Source organism: Eschrichtius robustus, chromosome 7 (assembly GCF_028021215.1).
Source record: "Eschrichtius robustus isolate mEscRob2 chromosome 7, mEscRob2.pri, whole genome shotgun sequence".
NCBI classification, from domain to species: domain Eukaryota; kingdom Metazoa; phylum Chordata; class Mammalia; order Artiodactyla; family Eschrichtiidae; genus Eschrichtius; species Eschrichtius robustus.
In genome coordinates, this window is record NC_090830.1 from 87,031,374 (window position 1) to 87,051,459 (window position 20,086).

The following is a 20,086-nucleotide window of genomic DNA, read 5'->3' on the forward strand; positions in this document are numbered from 1 at the left end:
ACAGTATGGAGGTTCCTCGAAAAACTAAAAATAGAACTACCATATGACCCAGCAATTCCACTCCTGGGTAGGTATCAAAAAAAAAAAAAACCACTAATTCAAAAAGACACATGCACTCCACTGTTCATATTCATAGCAGCATTACTTACAATTGCCAAGAAAGTGACCTAAGTGTCCATCAACAGATGAATGGATAAAGAAGTTGTGATATATAAATATACACAAAGGAATACTACTCAGTCATGAAAAATAATGAAATTTTGCCATATGCAGCAACATAGATGGATGTGGCGGGCATTATGCTAAGTGAAATAAGTCAGATGGAGAAAGACAAATACTGTATGATATCACTTACATGTGGAATCTAAAAAATACAACTAATGAATATAACAAAAAAGAAGCTGACTCACAGATATAGAGAGCAAACTAGTGGTTACCAGTGGGGGTGGGGAGGGCCAATATAGGGGTAGGAGAGTGGGAGGTACAAACTATTGGGGTAAGATAGGCTCAAGGATGTATTGTACAACATGGGGAATATAGCCAGTATTTTGTAATAGCTGCAAATGGAAAGTAACCTTTAAAAAATTTTTTTAATTTTTAAGAAATAGACAAATAAAATAAAATATATTAAAAAATGTTTAATTTAACAAATAAATAAAGAGCAGCATTACTATAAAAAAAGAAAGAAAGAAAGAAGAAGAAACATCCATGTTAAACAAGAGGAAAAATGTGTGGCCTGCTTTCTATCCCTCCATTCTACTTCCATGTACCGGCTCCCGGGTAGATGCCTTCAGCAGATCTCGGAGGCAGCAGCCCCCTTCTCACCCATGGCTTCATTTTCCTTCAGTTGCTGGAAGGATTTAAGTGTTGAGGTTGACACAGTTTTGTCTCTCACCCAGACAGAGTCAGATGCTGGCTCTGTCATACAGAACACGCCATGGTCTGTTGATGCCCATCTGGGTGTCTTGCCCATGCATATTTCTGGTGTCCCCTTCACTACTGAGCAGTGTCTTGAAGGGTACAAACAAGCTGGCCCATGCTCACAGCTACAGTCTTGGGTTTATCCAGGCCTCAGGGATTCTAGGACTCTCTGACATGGCAAACTTTAAGACCATGAGAAAACAGGGTGAGGAAGATCTTGACTCCTTCATACATGCTTTGTTTTCTGCCACTTAAACACTATCTGAGAAGTTGGTCCCCTGTGTTCAGAAATGTCACCAAACTTTCAGAGAAGAGCACCTTTGTTGGGAAACACAGTGAACACATAAGACCCCGTTGGGGAAGGCAGAGAATAAAGGTCACAAACTCCCTTTTCAACTCTCTTTCAGCCATACCACATCTCCTGATGGAAAAGTCTAGTAGTGTTACTGAACATAAGTTCATGTGCCCAATGGACAGTAAGACCAAACAAACCAAAATTTGTTTGAAGCAGAGAAAGGTTTATTGCAGGGCCAAGCAAGAATGGGTGGTTTATGCTGAAAAACCCCGAACTCCCCAATGGTTTTTAGGGAGAAGTTTTTAATGGGCAAAATTTGGGGGGAGGGCTGCAGGGTGTGTGACTTTCTTCTAATTGGGTGGTGGTGAGGCAACAGGGCGATGCCCCAGGAATCAAGCGCTCAACCTGAAGTTACCATCCTCCACATGGGTGGGAGATTTTGTTCCTGCAGAAGAACTTAAAGATATTATGTATATTCCATGAGAAGGAACCAGGAACCTGCCCCAAGGCTGCATTATTTTTTTCTTCACTGCTCCTCCCTTGTTTCTGCATTCCCCCACTTCCCTGATTGGCAACTGTTTGACTCTGCTCCTTGGAGCTCAGGGAAGATCTAGGAGGCTGAAGCCTTTATCCTGCAAATAAGAAATGAGGGACCTGGAAAGGCTTTTGCACCCAGGAGGGCCCTTCAGCATCCTGCTCAGTTTCAGTAAGACAGGGTGAGGGTATTTATTTTAACTAAAATATTTTTAGTCCTTGAGTCTGATTTTTCTCCTCTATAACCCACTCTCTACTTAGCCAGCAAGTGGAGGATAAGAAACCAGTCAGCAGCCTTTAATAAAAATTGTAGTGTATATACAGCATTAGGATTTGTGATTCATGACTTTTTATCTTATCTGTCCTATGCTCCAAGGTCTTAGAAGCAGAGAACTTACAATTTAACACTTCATACTGAGTTTTATCTACTTCCCCCACATTTGTATCTCCTCCTGTAATCTATCTCTAAATTAATGGTGCAATTATCCACCCAGTTTCACTCAATTCAGAACAGAGGGATTATCCTGGGTGCCTCCCTCATCCTTATCAGTGATAGTCATCAGTCATTAAAACCTGTAAATTCCTCCTTAGTCGTTTATCTGTCATACACCCCTTTTCTGTCCCTCTGTCTTAATTCCAGCCTTCATCACTTTTTGCTTAAACAATTGCAATAAATTCCCAACTGGTTTCAAAGTCAATGAAACCTCTCCTCCCTCCACACTAAGCATATCTTCCCAAGGATGTGACAAGGTAACTCTCCTGCCTCAAAACATTTAACATCTGTGGAAACAACACTAGCCCCATAGGTAAGAAAAGAAAACATGAAACCAGAAATGTTTCTTCTTTTTTGAAGATAATAAACTTTAATCAATAATCTTGAAGCAAGTCACTTGGATTTAAAAAGGTATTTCGTTTATTCAGGTACTGTGTTGTGAATGCCTTCTCTTTGCTGGTAACAGAAGCTCTAGGGGAAAAATAGCACTAAGGGAACTAAACAGAGAACTTATTTGCTAGCTGATCAAATTGGGTGAAGATCTAAAGTAAGATTAAATTGATCATGCTCGATCTGTTCACTATCTCAAGCGACAGATTTCTCCAGTGTTTTCCTGCCATTTTCAGAGTAAGACCTGTGTGCTGCCAAGCTGTTTTATTACCCACATAAAACGCAAACCTTTATGTTTGTCAAGATTTACATGGTTAGAGGATTATCGTAAATCACAATTAACAATAGCTTAGGAGATTAGGTTCATGAATTTTACATGTTGTTAATCACCTTATCGAAATAGCGCCCGTCTAGGGTTTTACGCAGATTTATTTTTCTTCTTAGTACTTATCACTAACAAACATTTTGTCTATTTTCTTGTCTCCAACAGAAAGTAAGCGCCATAAGGGCAAGGAGTTTGTTTTGCCAAAACAATGGTACAATATGTCTTTTATTTGCATGTATCCCTAGTACAGAATTTGGTACAAAGTGAGCCTCAGTAAAGATTTGTTAAACGGGTAAATGAGAATGATAGGAGGGGAAAATCTTCCTCACGTAGCCAAGAAATGGTTTTTCAACTTACAAATTACGTGCATATGAATAGTTCTCAAAACAACCCTGGGTAAGAGGCAGAGCCTGTTGTACCAACCTATTATACTAGTATTCACTGAACCTTGAAAATGTGTCAAGGGGAGGTCACAAAGCAATGAAAGAACTCCTAAGATCCGGCCAGGCGGCTCTCCGACCTCGTGTGACTCGGACCCTTTTGTAGATTTCACATCTGCCGCAAGAAACCCGTTGGCTCCGGTCTGAAACTGCCAATTTGGCACACTATCTGGCAATAAATTCTTGACAAGAGGAAAGAAACGGGACGAATGAATAATTTTTAATTCTCACACTACCCTCTTTCAATTTTAAAATAATTTTTTAACTACTGCAGGTGAAACTGTTGAGAGAAAAACGGTGAGCTCCTCCACCCAGAGCTAAAATGGCTGAAATGCCTTCTCTGCCCACACCCACGATGGACTTTGACTGCGAGGCTCCCAACAATCCTCCACTGGCCCCGCCCCTACAGCTCGGAACCCCTCCTTCCTACTATGCCCGCCCTTCCGTTAGGCCTCCGCTCATGATTGGCTGTCCGTAGTGTTTGCGGCTTCTCCGGATGTTGCGTCACGCAGCGAGCTAAAGAGACTGCGTTCACAGTCAGTAAGAGGTGAGCGGAGGTTGCGAGATCTGGGGGTCGTTGCTCGCCGGCCCGGAAGGGGAACTGCGCGCTTGGGTTGACCAGGGACTGAGGTAAGGCTCCCCCGGGCCGTGAGGCACCGCGATCCACCGTACTACTGACAACCGGCCCCGTTGGGCCGCTGCGTGCGTGTGGGGAGGGCTGGAGGCGGCGGCGCTGCGGGCTGCGTCACGGGCTGGCGGCGCATCAGGGCCGTCCTGCGGGTGATCCGGTGGAGGGGACGGCGACTTCGGGGCCTGGGGTAGGCGGGCAGGGGCCCGCTCTCTCTGCCTGCTTCTCCTTGGGCAGAGAGGTGCTGAATCATCCCCGCGGCCGGGCCACCCAGGCGCCGCTGTGGTAGGTAACGGGGTGCCTGCGGCTGGTGTGCTGTAGAGTGGTGCGTTGACTTTGGGAGGCTGGAGTTTTTGCTGCCGGGCTCTCATCCGAGTCTTGTGATCTAGCTGAACTTTCTCGGGGGACCAGGCGCCCGAGCTCATCGATGCACACGGAAGCGTACGGGGTCGGTAATAGTACCCATTTTGTAGTTAAGGCACCTGAGTCTCAGGGATCAAACATTCGCACGGGGCCACTTCTAGCATGTGGTAGAAGTAAAATTCCCACTCTGGAGGCCATTCTGTCTGAGCTGGTGCTCCTCAGTAGGTGTGTTGAGGACTGAGAGGCACAGCACCTTTAGGCTGAGATGATGTAATGCCACGAAAGTGCTAGAATGATTCGGTGTTTTTACAAAGGATAGGTGTCAGTTTTGTACACCCCTCGCAGATCCCGTGGCAGAGTTGGAAGGACACTCAGGTATTTAAAAGCAAGGATTCTTAGCTTTTGGGGTGCTAGTTAAAATACATATTACTGTGTCCTATTCCTAGGGGTTAAATCATTAGGACCGTAGTTAGACCTAGGAATCTACATTTTTAAGATACATCCCAGGTGGTTTCAGTACCTTGAATATTTTTATATCATATTTTGAAGGGAAGTAATACTTGGCATGCTTGGTTTCCACTGATGTTTTATAGCCTTGCAATGTGGTATGACCTTGAAGAGTTAATCACTTCTTGGATGACATTTTTCCTCTGCTCAAAGTTACTCTTAGCCCTCTTTTAAATCTTCCCACTGAATGCTGGTATAAATCTTAAGCCAAAACCACATGTATAAAATCCAGCACACACCCCTTAATTCTCTTAAGATATTAAATCCACTCTGTATTGGACACATAACTTAAAAGTCATTCCTCTTGTTATTGTTCCAATTGGGATTTAAACCCATTTTGGTGGTCCATCCCAAACCAGTTCTGTGGGATGGATTTCTTGAACTAACAAGGGACAAGCAGCGTATTCATCATTATCATTTTAAAAGGTCACTTTATTTCATCTTTTCTCCTAAGAGATGATTGGCTCTTTCTGAGAGCCAGTGGGTTGGTTAATGGGTGATTTTTTTTGTCTCTGTCTCTAACTAGCATTTCAGATCTGCTTGGTAAACCTGGTGCACCACCATGCTGGCCGCAAGACTTGTGTGTCTCCGGACACTACCTTCCAGGGTTTTCCACCCAGCACTCACCAAGGCCTCCCCTGTTGTGAAGAATTCCGTCACGAAAAATCAGTGGCTCTTACCACCCAGCAGGGTAAAGATAATCTGAATATTTTTATATTGTCTGTTTCTCTGTATGCTCCTGGGACTCTTTTTTTGACAGATTGTGAAGCTCCCTATTCTACCATTAGTGATTTACTAAAACAGCCCTGAAAATGTCCCAAATCAGCTCTTTCTCCCTCTTAGTGTTGTATCATTCTGTTCCATCCTTATCATATATGAAAAAGAACTCCTGTGACTTCTCCTTTACTTACAGCTCTTGGAGTTTCTCATTCAGAGAATTTAGAGTAATTTGTGAAGGATTGAGAGCTATGTGGTTCAACAGAGAGATCGTGGAGCCTATTGTCAAAAGCTTAAGAATATTACCATTTGGCCAATAACTTATTAATAAGTTACTAAACATGTCATTTCAGCTCTTGTTTAGAGAATGGTAAAACAAAATCTGTCAAGTTAGAGAGAAACCCATTTCCTTTTGTAGTAGATTTCTGCTCTAGCATTCAAATTAGTATCAATTTTGAAATGTGAGGTAGATAAGGAAATATACAGAAGCTAAAAGAGACAACTTTTTTCTCTTAAATTAACTGTTCCACTGTTGAAAAAGAGCTAAAATAGAGGTAGTAGTCATCCCTCCCTTTGGCTTTGTGTCAAAGGAAGGATTGAGCCTATTTCCCAGATGAAAAAATGCAGCTAATACTTATTGAGTGCGTGTCTTTTAAAAGTTAGTGTTTAAAATATGATAATTCTAGCGATATAAATAAAATTTGTAGTTTATGAAATAAACAATTCTGAAACCTGAACTAAGAAGTTAGGTTGTAATGAATTAGTGAATCACTTCAAAGATAGAGCACAGGTAGGGTCTACATTTAATTTTTTAGATTGGCTAACATACTTCCATAGTGAAGTATGTATGACTTACATACATAGAAAGTACCAAGTTACATTATACAGAGTTTTCTAGGGTGATGAGATCCTCTGTTTTATTTTGTTGTTAACAATCTTTTGGTGTGGGTGGTGTGTGTCTTCGTTTCCATGTGTATCAGGAATATGCCACCAAGACAAGAATTGGAATTCGACGTGGGAAAACTAGCCAAGAACTCAAGGAGGCAGCTTTGGAACCATCATTGGAAAAAATATTTAAAAGTAGGTGGCAGCCTTTAGTAAACTCGTGTTTTAAAAAAAGGTCCATGAACAGCCTCCTTAAAGTATATGCAAACTTGTACATATGTGCATTTTGTGAGAAGAAGGGCAGTCATCCTCAGGTATCTGATGACCCTGAAAAGGTTGGTACTTCACACTGAGCTCAGTGGTCCCCAGTCATATTTCTTCCAGAAAGAAATTTTACTTTCACAATTTTTTTTTAAGGATTATTAGTTAACGTGCCATGATCTGAAAGTTATAATCTGTTAATGAAGTTCATTTGAAGTCATGTAGAAGAATCTTACTTCAAACATAATATTTGTATATGTTTCAGGTCAAGAGTAAATCACCAAAACATAGATGTTAATAAAAAGCTAGTTGTTCAAGAGGGGTCATCTTGATTGGCTGCCCATTTAGGGCCTCTCGGGAAGCAATACCCTAATGAAGTCAGTTTGGTTCACAGTTTGGATTTCAGCTTTGCAAGTTCAGAATCTAGATTGGTAATCTACCCAAAATCAAAGAACACTACTGCTCCTTAACAACCTTGCAAAAGGTCAATACCCATCTTCCCTGACTTAAAATGGAGTTACATCCTGATAAACCCATCATAAGTTGAAGATGTTCTGAAGTTCAAAATATATTTAATATACCTAACTTACCAAATATCATAGCTTAGCCTAGCCTACCTTAAACGTGTTCAGAATACTTAACATTAGCCTACGGTTGGGCAAAATTATCTAACGCTAAGCCTATTTTATAATTAGGTGTTGAATTCTTCCTGTGATTTATTGAATCCTGAAAGTGAAAAATAGAATTGTTGGGTGAATACAGAATGGTTATAAGTGTATCGGCTGTTTACCCTCATGATCAACTGGCTGACTGGGTGCCGCTGCCCAGCATTACAAGGGAGTATCGTACTGCATGTCAGTAGCCCAGGAAAAGATCAAAATTAAAAATTCAAAGTACATTTCTACTTGAATGCATATCGTTTTTTAAAAATCTTAAGTTGGGGACCATCTGTATTTTAAAATGGGAGAGAGCCCTAGTTGGCATCCCTCAGGGTATTTCTGTTGGTCAGTTGGCCCTAGAAACCAGATTATATGAATCATAGCAACAGTGTAGTAACATTTTTAGGGAGCAAACTTTGACTAAAGGGAGCAAGATGCTCTTTGTGAATACCTCCATCCAGTTAAGAGTTAATGAATTATTTCCTTCTCAGTACTCTAAAAAACAAGAGCACCCTCTCCCTTGATCCTGCTGCATAAACACTAATTACATTTTTCTTTGGTTCATTTTTTCTTGACTCCATGTAAAGCATCATCTTTGTTAATAGCACTTTAGACACAATATTAAATAGAACATGTGATGTTAACATTTTTCTCATCTTTATTTTCTAGGAGTGTCACAAGAACACACATCTCTTATGACTAAAATAACATATATCACAGAAGTACCCCTACATCTACAGATACACTGCCTCCGCAAATTTTGTTAGAGTGAACTTAAAGATTAATTAAGTCTAATCATTTTAGTCAAGACAGCAGTATTAACTTGCATTTCCTCCTGTGTTCTGCAGTTGATCAGATGGGAAGATGGTTTATTGCTGGAGGGGCTGCTGTTGGTCTTGGAGCTTTGTGCTACTATGGCTTGGGAATGTCTAATGAGATTGGAGCTATTGAAAAAGCCATGTAAGTAAATTGTTCTCAAACAATTTGAGCCTTAAAGGTTCCAGTTTTCTTCTCATCCTTATCTTTCACCACTTTTGGAATATTTTGTGTCCAGTGTTCCAACTTTGTGGAAATACACATGAATAAAAATAGAATCTCTTATTTCCTTGGCATATATTTATTCAAACAATAAATAAAAATCTTTTACCAAGGTTATATGTGTTTAAGCAAGAAGCAAATGTGTTGTTTTGTATATGTGCCAAGTGCTTATATGTTTTATATTACTTAATTTTTTATGGTAACTCCAACATGCATCATTATTTCCATGATAATGGAATGAGATTTAGAGCAATAAAGTGATATTTCTCAAGATCTCCCACCTAGTAAATGATTCAACCAAAATTCACATTCATAATTCTATAAATTAACCATGTTGCGTTTCTTACAGAATTTGGCCTCAGTATGTGAAGGATAGAATTCATACCACCTATATGTACTTAGCAGGAAGTATCGGCATAACAGCTTTGTCTGCCCTGGCAGTGAGCAGAACTCCTGCCCTCATGAACTTCATGATGAGAGGCTCTTGGGTGGTAAGTTAGCTTGTTTTTGTTTTCCTTTCCCACTAAATTGCAAAAGATTAAATGAAAACTATCGGAGGAGGGGATTAAATGGAAAGAATGCCTTACTATATTAAACAAATCTTTGTTCAAGTAATATGTGAATTATTAGTGCAGCTGAAACAAAGTAGGAAATACCTTCTTAGGCAAGTCAGCTATTATTCCTTGTTGAATATGTATTTTAGTAGCAACAAAGATGTTGGAACCCAAACTTACAGGAACATTCTACTTATCTAGCAGCAGATATCAAACAGCTCTATTTTGTAGTAATTTACTAAAAAATAAGGCAGATGAAAATCCATCTTATGTGGCACATATATACAATGGAATATTACTCAGCCATAAAAAGAAACGAAATTGAGTTATTTGTAGTGAGGTGGATGGACCTAGAGTCTGTCCTACAGAGTGAAGTAAGTCAGAAAGAGAAAAACAAATACTGTATGCTAACACATATATATGGAATCTAAAAAAAAAAAAATGGTCATGAACCTAGGGGCTGGACAGGAATAATGACGCAGACGTAGAGAATGGACTTGAGGACACGGGGAGGGGGAAGGGTAAGCCAGGACAAAGTGAGAGAGTGGCATGGACTTACGTACACTACCAAATGTAAAATAGATAGCTAGTGGGAAGCAGCCGCATAGCACAGGGAGATCAGCTCTGTGCTTTATGACCACCTAGAGGGGTGGGATAGGGAGGGTGGGAGGGAGGCGCAAGAGGGAGGAGATATGGGGATATATGTATATGTATAGCTGATTCACTTTGTTATAAAGCAGAAACTAACACACCATTGTAAAGCAATTATACTCCAATAAAGATGTTTAAAAAAAAAAAATCCATCTTAGAGGTCAGTGGAGAATAGCTGTCACAAAAACCGAAGCACTCTATACTACTAGGAGTAGAATAGTGCTGGCACTATTATTCTGAACTTTTCTTGACCCTATATAAGGTTTTATATTCAGTAAGAGTTTCTTGAGCATTTGTTGTTTTGCTAGCATTTTTTTTTATTTTAGTAGGAGAGGACAGGGTAGTCGAGTTTTATAAAAAAACAGCTTGGGCAAAGGAGAGGAGGTAGTCATTACAAGTGACTTTATAATCCCATTCAAGTGAAATTCAAGTGTTTGAGTGTCTGGAGTGTGAAGAAGACACAATTAGAAAGGGTGTGTTTGATTGCCGAGCTAAGGAGAGCACCTAAGCAGTTAGAGGCCATTGCAGATACTGGAACAGCAAAAGTATGGTTTGTATTTGAGCTTTAAGAGCTAACATGGAAGAGACAGGAAGCAGGTGTACCGGCTGTGCCTTTTCAGGGTCTAAAATGAGGGTAATGCAAACTAGAGCAACGAGTGTGAGACTGGAAGGGAAGGGGAGATGGGAAAGTTTATATAATACAGACTTCCCACAGCAAATTCCCTCTGATTCTTCCCATGGGCAACCCAAATCCCTGTGACTTTCAAAGCTGTAATATTTCCACTATTCTGTACTTTCCAAAAGGAGAACCATTTGCAGTTGTGTAGCCATTTAGACACTTCAGTATTAGGGTCTTGCTTCTCAGATGGGTGTCATGAATCTCCTAGCCTAGAGGTTATGGAAGGCACAGAATCAACTTGTTGCATTCTCATCAGGTATGTCAGTTTTAATCAGAGGTAAACAATTTAAAGCAATGCTTTTGTAACAAAGCAAACATGAAAGATTAAAATACACAAAAGAGTTTAGCCCCTAAAATAAGACTTCAAGGAGGTTTTGTGCTTGGGCCATTTTCTCGGGTGCTTGTGGGCATAAGATCAGTCTCACCTGCCTTTAGGGCTGCTTAAGTAAAATAGTTTAGAAAGGCAGACAGGTGCTACAGAAATGAAGAAGCCTTTGGGAGGTGACAGACATACACACAGATAATGTCAAAGTTTGTACCAAGTGCTTTTGGAACAGAGTAGAGACATCTGACACTGCTTATTACAGCCAGGGTACCTACCAGAAAAACTTTACAGGCAAGGAGGTAATCCTTGAATATGTCAACCAGATAGGAAGGAGGTATTTTTAGGCACAATAAACAGAATTAAAGAGGTGTGAAACTGGGGCATGTTTGCAGCCTACCAGTTCAGTGTAGCTGGAGTGTAGAGTATGGGAAGGTAAAAGGCAAAAAATGAACCTGGATGATGAAGGACTTTAAAAGAAAAATATATAATTGTGTTAAATATCCTGAAAATGCTTTGCACAGAGATAGATGAAGTAGCTTTTAGTAATTGTTTCTCCATTGGAAGGTGGTGAAGTAGAACCCAGCGTGCTTTTCTGTTTTATGAGTGAAGGCTTTCACATTCTCAGCAAAAACAGCTGTTATGTTTACCTGTACTTTACCTCAGAGGTTGACCATTCCGATGCCCATGGGTTAGCCATCAGATGAGTGAGGCAGGCCTGGTATGTCACGTGGGATTTTGGCATCTACAGAAAGCCTTCCAACTAAGTGCATTCACGCTCAATTGTTTTTTGAATAGTTGGCCAAACAAAACATCTGCTGCCTGATCTTGCCCAAGGGCTGCAAGTTTGCCATTTCTGCTTTAAATTTCCTGAAGATTGATTATCATCTTTCATTACAAACATTTCTTCCTTGTTATGCACAAGCAATATTTAAATGTATAACAATGGAAATCTAAGATAGACAAAGAAAAGGGATGAGGGCCAATTCAGCCAGAAGATTGGGAGGATAGAAATGTAGAATCTTACTTCTCATCTTTTCCGTGTGCTTCTTTTTTTCATGTTTTCATTTAGCAAATACAGAGTTTGAGACAATGTGTGCTATATATATATATATATATATATATATATATATATATATATATATATATATATATATATATATATATATATATATATATATATATTTATATATATATATATTCTAATTGGTGTAACATGACTAACTTTTTTGATGTTACTTGTGCTATACCAAAATAAATATAATTTAAAATAATTATTCTGGGATTTTTAAAGGGGTTTTGTTATACCTCTGTCTAACAAGAATAAAATTTTTTAAAGATGATGTTATCTGCCAAAGCTCTACTCATTCACTTAAAGTTGTCTGGAAAACTTTATGTATGATAGTAGGGGGTGCTCTTGCTAATTTGACCAAACTGAAATAAGCACAAGGCCTTTTAATGTGCTAGAAAAATATAGGATTCTGTTTATTATCCTTCATCTTTTTAAACATGGTTTATTGGAGGGACTAACTGGACTTGGAACCTGTGGGTTTCTACTTTGTTGTTGTATAAGGATCAATTTTTCTTAGTAATACGTGTCTTTCAGACAATTGGTGCAACCTTTGCAGCCATGATTGGAGCTGGAATGCTGGTCCAGTCTATATCATATGACCAGAGCCCAGGCCGAAAGCATCTTGCTTGGTTACTACATTCTGGTATGTTCTGTTTTACAATTGTTGTTAAACAATCTTAAATACTGCCTTTTTTGATGGCTCTTCACAGTCGTAAATGACATGTACACAATTTAATTAAGCTTCATGTCTGCTAAACACTTAACGGTTTTCTGCACTTATTCCTGGTAGTATTATTGCCAGATCTCCACTCTGGAAAGTTAATGATTCTGATACTAAGACCATAGACAGCCCCATTATTACACGTGCCTCTGGTGACCGTCTAGTATATGCAGAGATTTCCTTTTATGTATTTTGTCTAATACCAGGAGGATTTCAGATCTGATACACATCACTTGAGAATTGTTCTTGTTGTATATCTTTAGAAAAATAAGAAACTGGGGGTCTCTACCAGAGAAGGAGGACGTAAGACGTGTGAAAGAATAGGAGCTGAGGTTTTTGCAGTGGAGCTTTGGGAAGAAGAAAGCAGTCAAAAAGATCTTTGGAAATTCACTTTTGTGTGTGATGCGGTTAGCTGGGTCAGTATTTAGATAGTTCTTGGCACAAAGTTACTGTGGGCAGGACAGAGGCTGTCCAACTCTGGTATTGTGGAACAGTATTAATATTCCTTTAGGTATATGTAATATTTTCCTTAATTATGGAAAGAAATATTTTAAAGTTTACATAAAGTATTTTCCATTACAAGTATCCCAGGGTATTCTGCCTCTGGGTTGAGTAAAGAACACCAGATGCAGAAACAAAAATGCTTTAGATGCATGACCTCTACCACAAGACAAGACAAATTTTATAAGCATTTCCATGAAAATTCCAGGGAGACAGACTGAAATGTTTTTAACGTAGGTTAGTAAATGGAAATTAGTTTTGAGGTAACTAGTATGATGAATTTCCAGTGTGAAATACATCATTTATATTCTTTATGTGCTGGCTTTGTTTTGGTGAATGTGAGAGAGCATGACTTCCCAACCTTGGTTTTCAAGCCTCTCTTCCATTAGGTCTTAGGTAATTCAACCATAGATATTTTCCATGGACCTTTACAAGACAGAACTTTTGTGGTTGGGAGGGCGATGGTCCCAATATTTTCTTCTAATACCAGTAACCTGCTTTTAAGAAAAAAATTACTTAAAACGTAGTGTGTGCATTTTCTATAAAATTTATTATCTCTTAGTGCCATATAAATATTCAAGGATTATTCAGTGTCTTGGCCAGTAAATAGAGTTCTACACCTGTTTCCCATTTTAGACACTGTTTCCTTGAATAAACAGGTTCAGTGTCATTTTATCTCTGATAAATAGTAGATCCACTTGTTGAATTAAAGTAGCTACGTAGTTTTAATTCGAGCTAGAATAAGTAAGCCTTTCTACCTTAGAAAACCTAAGGTGTTGCTTAGAAAACCTCTTCTTATCTGATATTATTGTAACATAAATTACTTAAGTTCTGGGTGTTTTATGTGTGTTGGAGGGCAGTCCCCAAGACCACCCATTCATTCAGCAATTTGTTAGATGGAGTCACAGGACTGAGCATATAGTTATACTCAGAGCTAAGGTTTATTACAGTGAAAGGATACACAACAGGATCAGCAAGGGAGAAAGATACAGGCAAAGTATAGAGTGTGAAGAAATCCACACACAGGCTTTCAGTGCTGTCTCCTTCCTTTGAGGGCACATGGCAAGAATGCGAAATGTGCAGTAACATGTACAATGTTTCTGCCCAGGGAAGCCCATTAGAGACTCAGCGCCCAAGGTTTTTATTGGGGGCTGATCATTTAGGGACCCTCCTAGCAACTACCAAAATCCAGACTCCCAGAAGGAAAGCAGGCATTCAGCATAACTCATTGTTTGCATAAATAGTCTAACCCTAAGGTTAGAGAATGGTTCCAGTGCCAAGTTCTCAGATGCCAACCAAGGACTAACCTTGCAAGCAGGTCTTTGTAAAGTTAGGCTTAGGTCTGCTATGTTAACCCTTTCTTGTGCAGTATGAATGCCATTTTTTTTTTAATTTGTTTTCAAAATTTGCTTTATTCTTCATAAACATCTTGGGAAGCTGTGTGTGCAGGCGTTAGCCTGTCCATATGTTCATGAATGAGGAAGCTGAGGCTGGGTGAGGTCATACAGCAGGAAGTGCCAAAGTCAAGACTGACACCCCCCAATGTTATTTCTTTTTTTTTTTTTTCCATAAATTTATTTATTTATTTTTGGCTGCATTGGGTCCTCATTGCTACGCGCAGGCTTTTCTCTAGTTGCGATGAGCGGGGGCTACTCTTCGTTGCGGTGTGCGGGCTTCTCGTTGCAGTGGCTTCTCTTGTTGCGGAGCATGGGCTCTAGGCACATGGGCTTCAGTAGTTGTGGCACACAGGCTCAGTAGTTGTGGCTTGCGGCTTCTAGAGCGCAGGCTCAGTAGTTGTGGCGCACGGGCTTAGTTGCTCCACGGCATGTGGGATCTTCCCGGACCAGGGCTCAAACCCATGTCTCCTGCACTGGCAGGCGGATTCTTAACCACTGCGCCACCAGGGAAGCCCCCAATGTTATTTCTTAGAAAGTCCAACTCTCTGTCTAATTCTTCATTCACTGGCATGATTGAGTTTCAGACCCCTTTAATCCAAAGTGGATGACCTAAGGGCAACCACTCACAGTGTCAAAGAGACATCAAAGCCAGCTTTTGACCCAGGATAAACATCCCAATGCATTCTATTTTCATTTTTCATACAGATGTTTAATACCTTGTGGACACAGCTGCGGTCTCAATCAGGCCTAAGTGATACTGTGCAAGAATTACTGAAATGCTTGCTGAAAGCTAGTCTCTTCTAACTGTGTTTTTCCCCTGCTTTATTGAGATATAACTGATACATGATATTGTATAAGTTTAAGGCATACAGCATGTTGATTTGACACATTTATATATTACAAAATGATTACTACCATAGCATTAGCTAACACCTTCATTTCGTATTTACCATATCTTTTTTATGGTGAGAACATTTAAGATCTACTCTCTTAGCAGCATTTATGATACGGTATTATTAGCTGTAATCATGATGTACATTAGGTCCTCAAACTTGTTAATCATAACTGGAAGCTTGTACCCCTTGACAGGTATCTCCGCATTTTCGTCTCCCCCCAGCCCCTAGTAACCACCACTGTGCTCTGTGTTTCTCTGTTTGACTCTTTTTGGATTCCACGTATAAGTGAGATCATACGTTATTTGTCTTTCTCTGTCCAACTTATTTCACTTAGCGTAATGCCCTCAAGATCCATCTGTATTGTCAAGAAGTGCAACATTTCATTCTTTTTTGAGTATGAATAATATTCCATTGTTTATATATACCGCATCTTCTTTATCCATCCATCCATTGACAAACACTTGGGTTGTTTTCATATCCTGATTTCAGTTCCTTTGCTTATAAACCCAGAATTGGGATTGCTGGATCATATGATAGTTGTGTTTATTTTTTGAGGAACCTTCATACTTGTTTTCCCCAGTGGATGTACTAATTTCCTGAAGGGCAGTTTTCATTCACAATGATAATGTTGAGCTATTCTTACTAGTTTTGTAATTGATTTGTTCTTAAGCAGCAAACATCTATTGCCATTTAAGATTTTTATCAGTATCATTGGAAAAAATCTCAATAATCTCCTTGAAAGTTTTTCTTAAAATTTTGCTGTCAGTTGCAAAACTGATAGGAATTCTAATAGAAATGTCATACAGACGAATTGCTATCCAATATCTTTCCTAGAGCAAAAAATTTTTTAATTTTTCATCATCATGTGATAAAATATGCCCTATTACTTGATCTAGAAATGTTAGTCTCAAAAGAGACACACTGGTATTAAAATTTCAGTGTGAAGGTAGCTCTGTGCTTATTCCATGAGTTCAACGATGCACATTTAATGTTTTAAGAAAAGGGTATAGTTGAGAATTCCCTGGCTGTCTAGTGGTTAGGACTCTACGCTTCCACTGCAGGGGGCCCAGGTTCAATCCTTGGTTGGAGAACTAAGATCCCACAAGTCACATGGTACTGCCAAAAAAAAAAAGAAAAGGGTATAGCTTGCTCTACTCAATACGGAAAGAATGCCTTATCTACGATCTATTTTTTTTTAAATAAAAGATTTCTATTTACCTTTGCTAATGAAATTATTGTTACAATACTTTTGGTGGACATGTTTATAAATATCTGACAACTAAAATTGCTTTTTACAAGCTGTGATTACATTCCCTATTACACAAGGTAACAGCAGCATCTGTCCTTGAAGTTCCTACTTTAAGATTAGCATCATATACTTATTCTTTCCTTTTACTGTGTTCTCTTTCAGCACAGTAGATTTGACCTTCATTTATTTTAAGCCTTTCATTTCAGTTCTTCCAAATGTGAATATTGTTATAAAGACTCTTGGTAGACTCAGATCCAAATAATGAACTATACTGAATTTGACATAGTCACTAAAAATCTAGATTAGTGTTTATACTTGTGTGAGTTTTGACTGATTGACTAGGAATAGTGTTAGTTGTGATTCAGAATTTGGATAGGTACAAGCTTTAGTTGTGAGGTTATGGGGATAGTGTCACCTAAATAAGGAGAAGACTTTTTGTAATCATATTGTTTAACTATAAGCTATAATATGTTCAGATGGCATGTTAGTTAGAAGAAGCATTTTCCTTTTGGTTGTTATTTAGTAAATATTTAACTGCCTGCTTGCTCTTTCTCCAGGTGTGATGGGTGCAGTGGTGGCTCCTCTGACGATATTAGGGGGGCCTCTTCTCATCAGAGCTGCATGGTACACAGCTGGTGTTGTGGGAGGCCTCTCCACCGTGGCCATGTGTGCACCCAGTGAGAAGTTTTTGAACATGGGAGCACCCCTGGGCGTGGGCCTGGGTGTCGTCTTTGTTTCCTCACTAGGTAAGCCACTGTGCTTTGACGCTTGGTTCTTGGTTTTGATGTCCTAAAATCATCTGGCATACTCAGGTATCCTAATGGAGAGAATTTAGTAAGTGTCATTTTTAAAAGTTGGTTAAAAGATATATGCTAATTTGACTGGATTTGCTCATTTGGCATCATGGCAAACCATTATTATTGGTTTTACCAAATACAGGTAAAATGGGAAAGTTGATCTGGAGAACATGAAAATTGCTCTGATGCAGGAACTTTCCTATAATGTGGGCAAGTGACCCATTGCAAGAATGAGTATAATGGGTTTTGAACTGAGTGTATGTAAAATTAGAGCACATACTCAGATGTTTCCTTATCTGTGCAACATACCAAAGAAGAAAGTATTTTTAAGTAATGCTGATTATGAATCCAGTTACAGAAAAATCCTTTTTCCCAGAGAAACTTTTTTTTCCCATTTTGATTTCAGGATCTATGTTTCTTCCACCTACCACTGTGGCTGGCGCCACTCTGTACTCAGTGGCAATTTATGGTGGACTAGTTCTTTTCAGCATGTTTCTTCTGTATGATACACAGAAAGTAATCAAGCATGCGGAAGTAGTACCAGTGTATGGAGTTCAAAAGTACGATCCCATCAATTCGTAAGTAGCCTTTAATGTCTTTTCTTTGTTGCATAAGGACATTTGTGTTGCTTTGGCCTATTTTGTTTTATGACTGTGTTAGTTTCCAAGGACTGCTATAACAAATTATATAAACTGGCTGATTTAAAACAACAGAAATTTATTCTCTCATCGTTCCAGAGTCCAGAAGTCTGAAATCAAGGTATCATCAGGGCTGGTACCTTCTGAGGGCCCTAGGGGAGAATCTGCTCCGTGCCTCTCTCCTAGCTTCCTTTCATGGCCAACCATCCTTGGCATTCCTGGGCTTGTAGCTACATCGCTCTAATCTTTACTCCTGTCCTCATATGATATTCTCCCTGTATCTCTGTCTCTTATAATGATGCCATATTGAATTAAGGCTCACCCTTCTCCAGTATTACCTCTTCTTAGCTCACATCTTAATTATAATCACAAAGACCCTATTCCCAAATAAGGTCACATTCACAGGTACCACAGATTAGGGCTTGAACATATCTTTTGAGTTCAACCTGCAACAATGACTTTGTTGAATTTTACTGCTTTATTTCTGTTATTATTTGGTCTGTTCTCTTTCCTTAGTAAGCTATGTGTTCACAGAACATTTGATTATATTGCAACTAAGTGTAATAATTAGGTATGTATTCAGTTGATTCAGAGTATTTTACCGATTTTTGTTAATTAGCCTTATAGTGCTCTTCTTGGTCAGTTAATTTTGTGTGTGTGTGTGTGTGTGTGTGTGTAATTTTTATTTAACAGACTTTAAAACTGAAGAAAGGATGTATTAGTCAAGTGTTATGTTTTGTAAGTGTACATAATTGAAATTTTTTAATAGAAAAGCCTATTTTATTAAAAATTGGAAACACTTCAATTTTTACTTTTTTACTAAAAATTGAAAATTCCATTTTGGAGATATTCAACTGTAGCTGATGTTAAGTGTTGTGTATAATAATGCTTTTTCCTTTCCTTGGCCTCTCCACCAAAGTAGGTTATTTTATTTAAGTAATTTCCTTGAGTTTCATGGTGTCTATCACATTTTTTAAAGTAATTTATTTTTCTTTCTTTAAAACTTAATGTAATGATTATTTTTAAACATTGCTATAATGCTTACAGATTTATAGCAGGTTTTTGGGGGTAATGAGGGGAGGCATTGAGGGAGTGTGTTGTATTTTAAAACGCCAGACTTGTGTCTGACACATTTTTGTGAAGGTGTTTCTTTGGTTTTTGTTTTGATTATTTCATTGTCTATCACCCATTTCTTTTTTCTTTTTTAAGCAAGATACTGTACTCATAGTAGAGTGTCAGAGAATATAATGATTTTTAAAACTGCCCTTTAACATTTAAAAGATTAATCTGCCAAAAGAAAAATCTTGATAGTTTTCTAGTCTAGGACTTCCTTAGTTGGCGTCTTTTTTAAAATTTTCATTTCATATACGTGGGACAAATAACCAGTGTTGCGCTTTCTTCTCTCCTACATTAAGAAATATTTGTTGTCATTGTTACAAGAATTACATCATATTTAACAGGCATAATTTCTTTTCTAGGATGCTGGGAATCTACATGGATACATTAAACATATTTATGCGAATTGCCAGTATTCTAGCAACTGGAGGCAACAGAAAGAAATGAAGTGACTCAGCTTCTGACTTCCTTAATACATCAGATATCTGGCTTGTTTATTAGGGGCAGATATTCTTTAAATAGTTTGTGCAAGCAGCTTTCGTTGAAGTTTAGAAGATAAGAACTTGTCAACATGTTTCAGGTGTTCCAGTAATGTGATGCTTCAGGTCTGCTTTTTCTTCTGGAGAATAAATTCAGTAGTTCTCTTCCAAATAGCACACACATTTTCAATTCTTGTGTTTGAGTAATTCTAAAATGTTCAAATGAATATGAAAACCAAGTTTTGTGTTGCAGGAATTTAAGTATTTTATCTATTTTTAAATTTATTTGGTTAAGTGAAATTTAGCAAACTTGTGTACCTGCATTTTTCATTTTGGATTGCAGAATATTAACAAGTAATGTCATAAGTGATGTAGGGGTTTGGTAAAGGGACCAGAGAGGAGTAAAGCGACACCTGCAGTCTTTCTGTGAATACTTAGAACTTAGCACTCGTGTAATTGTGGTGAGCCAGTGAGGGGGTCTGGATGTTTGGAAACAAGTCATGGCTGTACATCTGCTGAACTTGTCAGAAGCACTGAGCAGAAAACAAAGACATAGGT

The 20,086-nt window shown here is 38.7% G+C and overlaps 1 protein-coding gene across 2 annotated transcripts; it reads left to right on the forward strand.

Moving 5' to 3' along the window:
- The first annotated feature begins 3,896 nt into the window (after positions 1 to 3,896).
- GHITM (growth hormone inducible transmembrane protein) lies at positions 3,897 to 19,700 on the forward strand. Of its 2 annotated transcripts, none has more exons than XM_068547997.1 (9): positions 3,897 to 4,028; positions 5,423 to 5,587; positions 6,594 to 6,693; positions 8,267 to 8,378; positions 8,806 to 8,947; positions 12,269 to 12,377; positions 17,056 to 17,244; positions 17,702 to 17,873; positions 19,412 to 19,700. In XM_068547997.1, the coding sequence occupies exons 2-9, from the start codon at positions 5,459 to 5,461 to the stop codon at positions 19,494 to 19,496; spliced, it is 1,038 nt and encodes a 345-aa protein (XP_068404098.1). In that variant the 5' UTR covers positions 3,897 to 4,028; positions 5,423 to 5,458; the 3' UTR covers positions 19,497 to 19,700. The 2 variants fall into 2 exon arrangements, with proteins under 2 accessions (XP_068404098.1, XP_068404100.1); XM_068547999.1 differs by lacking the exon at positions 3,897 to 4,028 and adding an exon at positions 4,205 to 4,311.
- Positions 19,701 to 20,086: the final 386 nt, after the last annotated feature.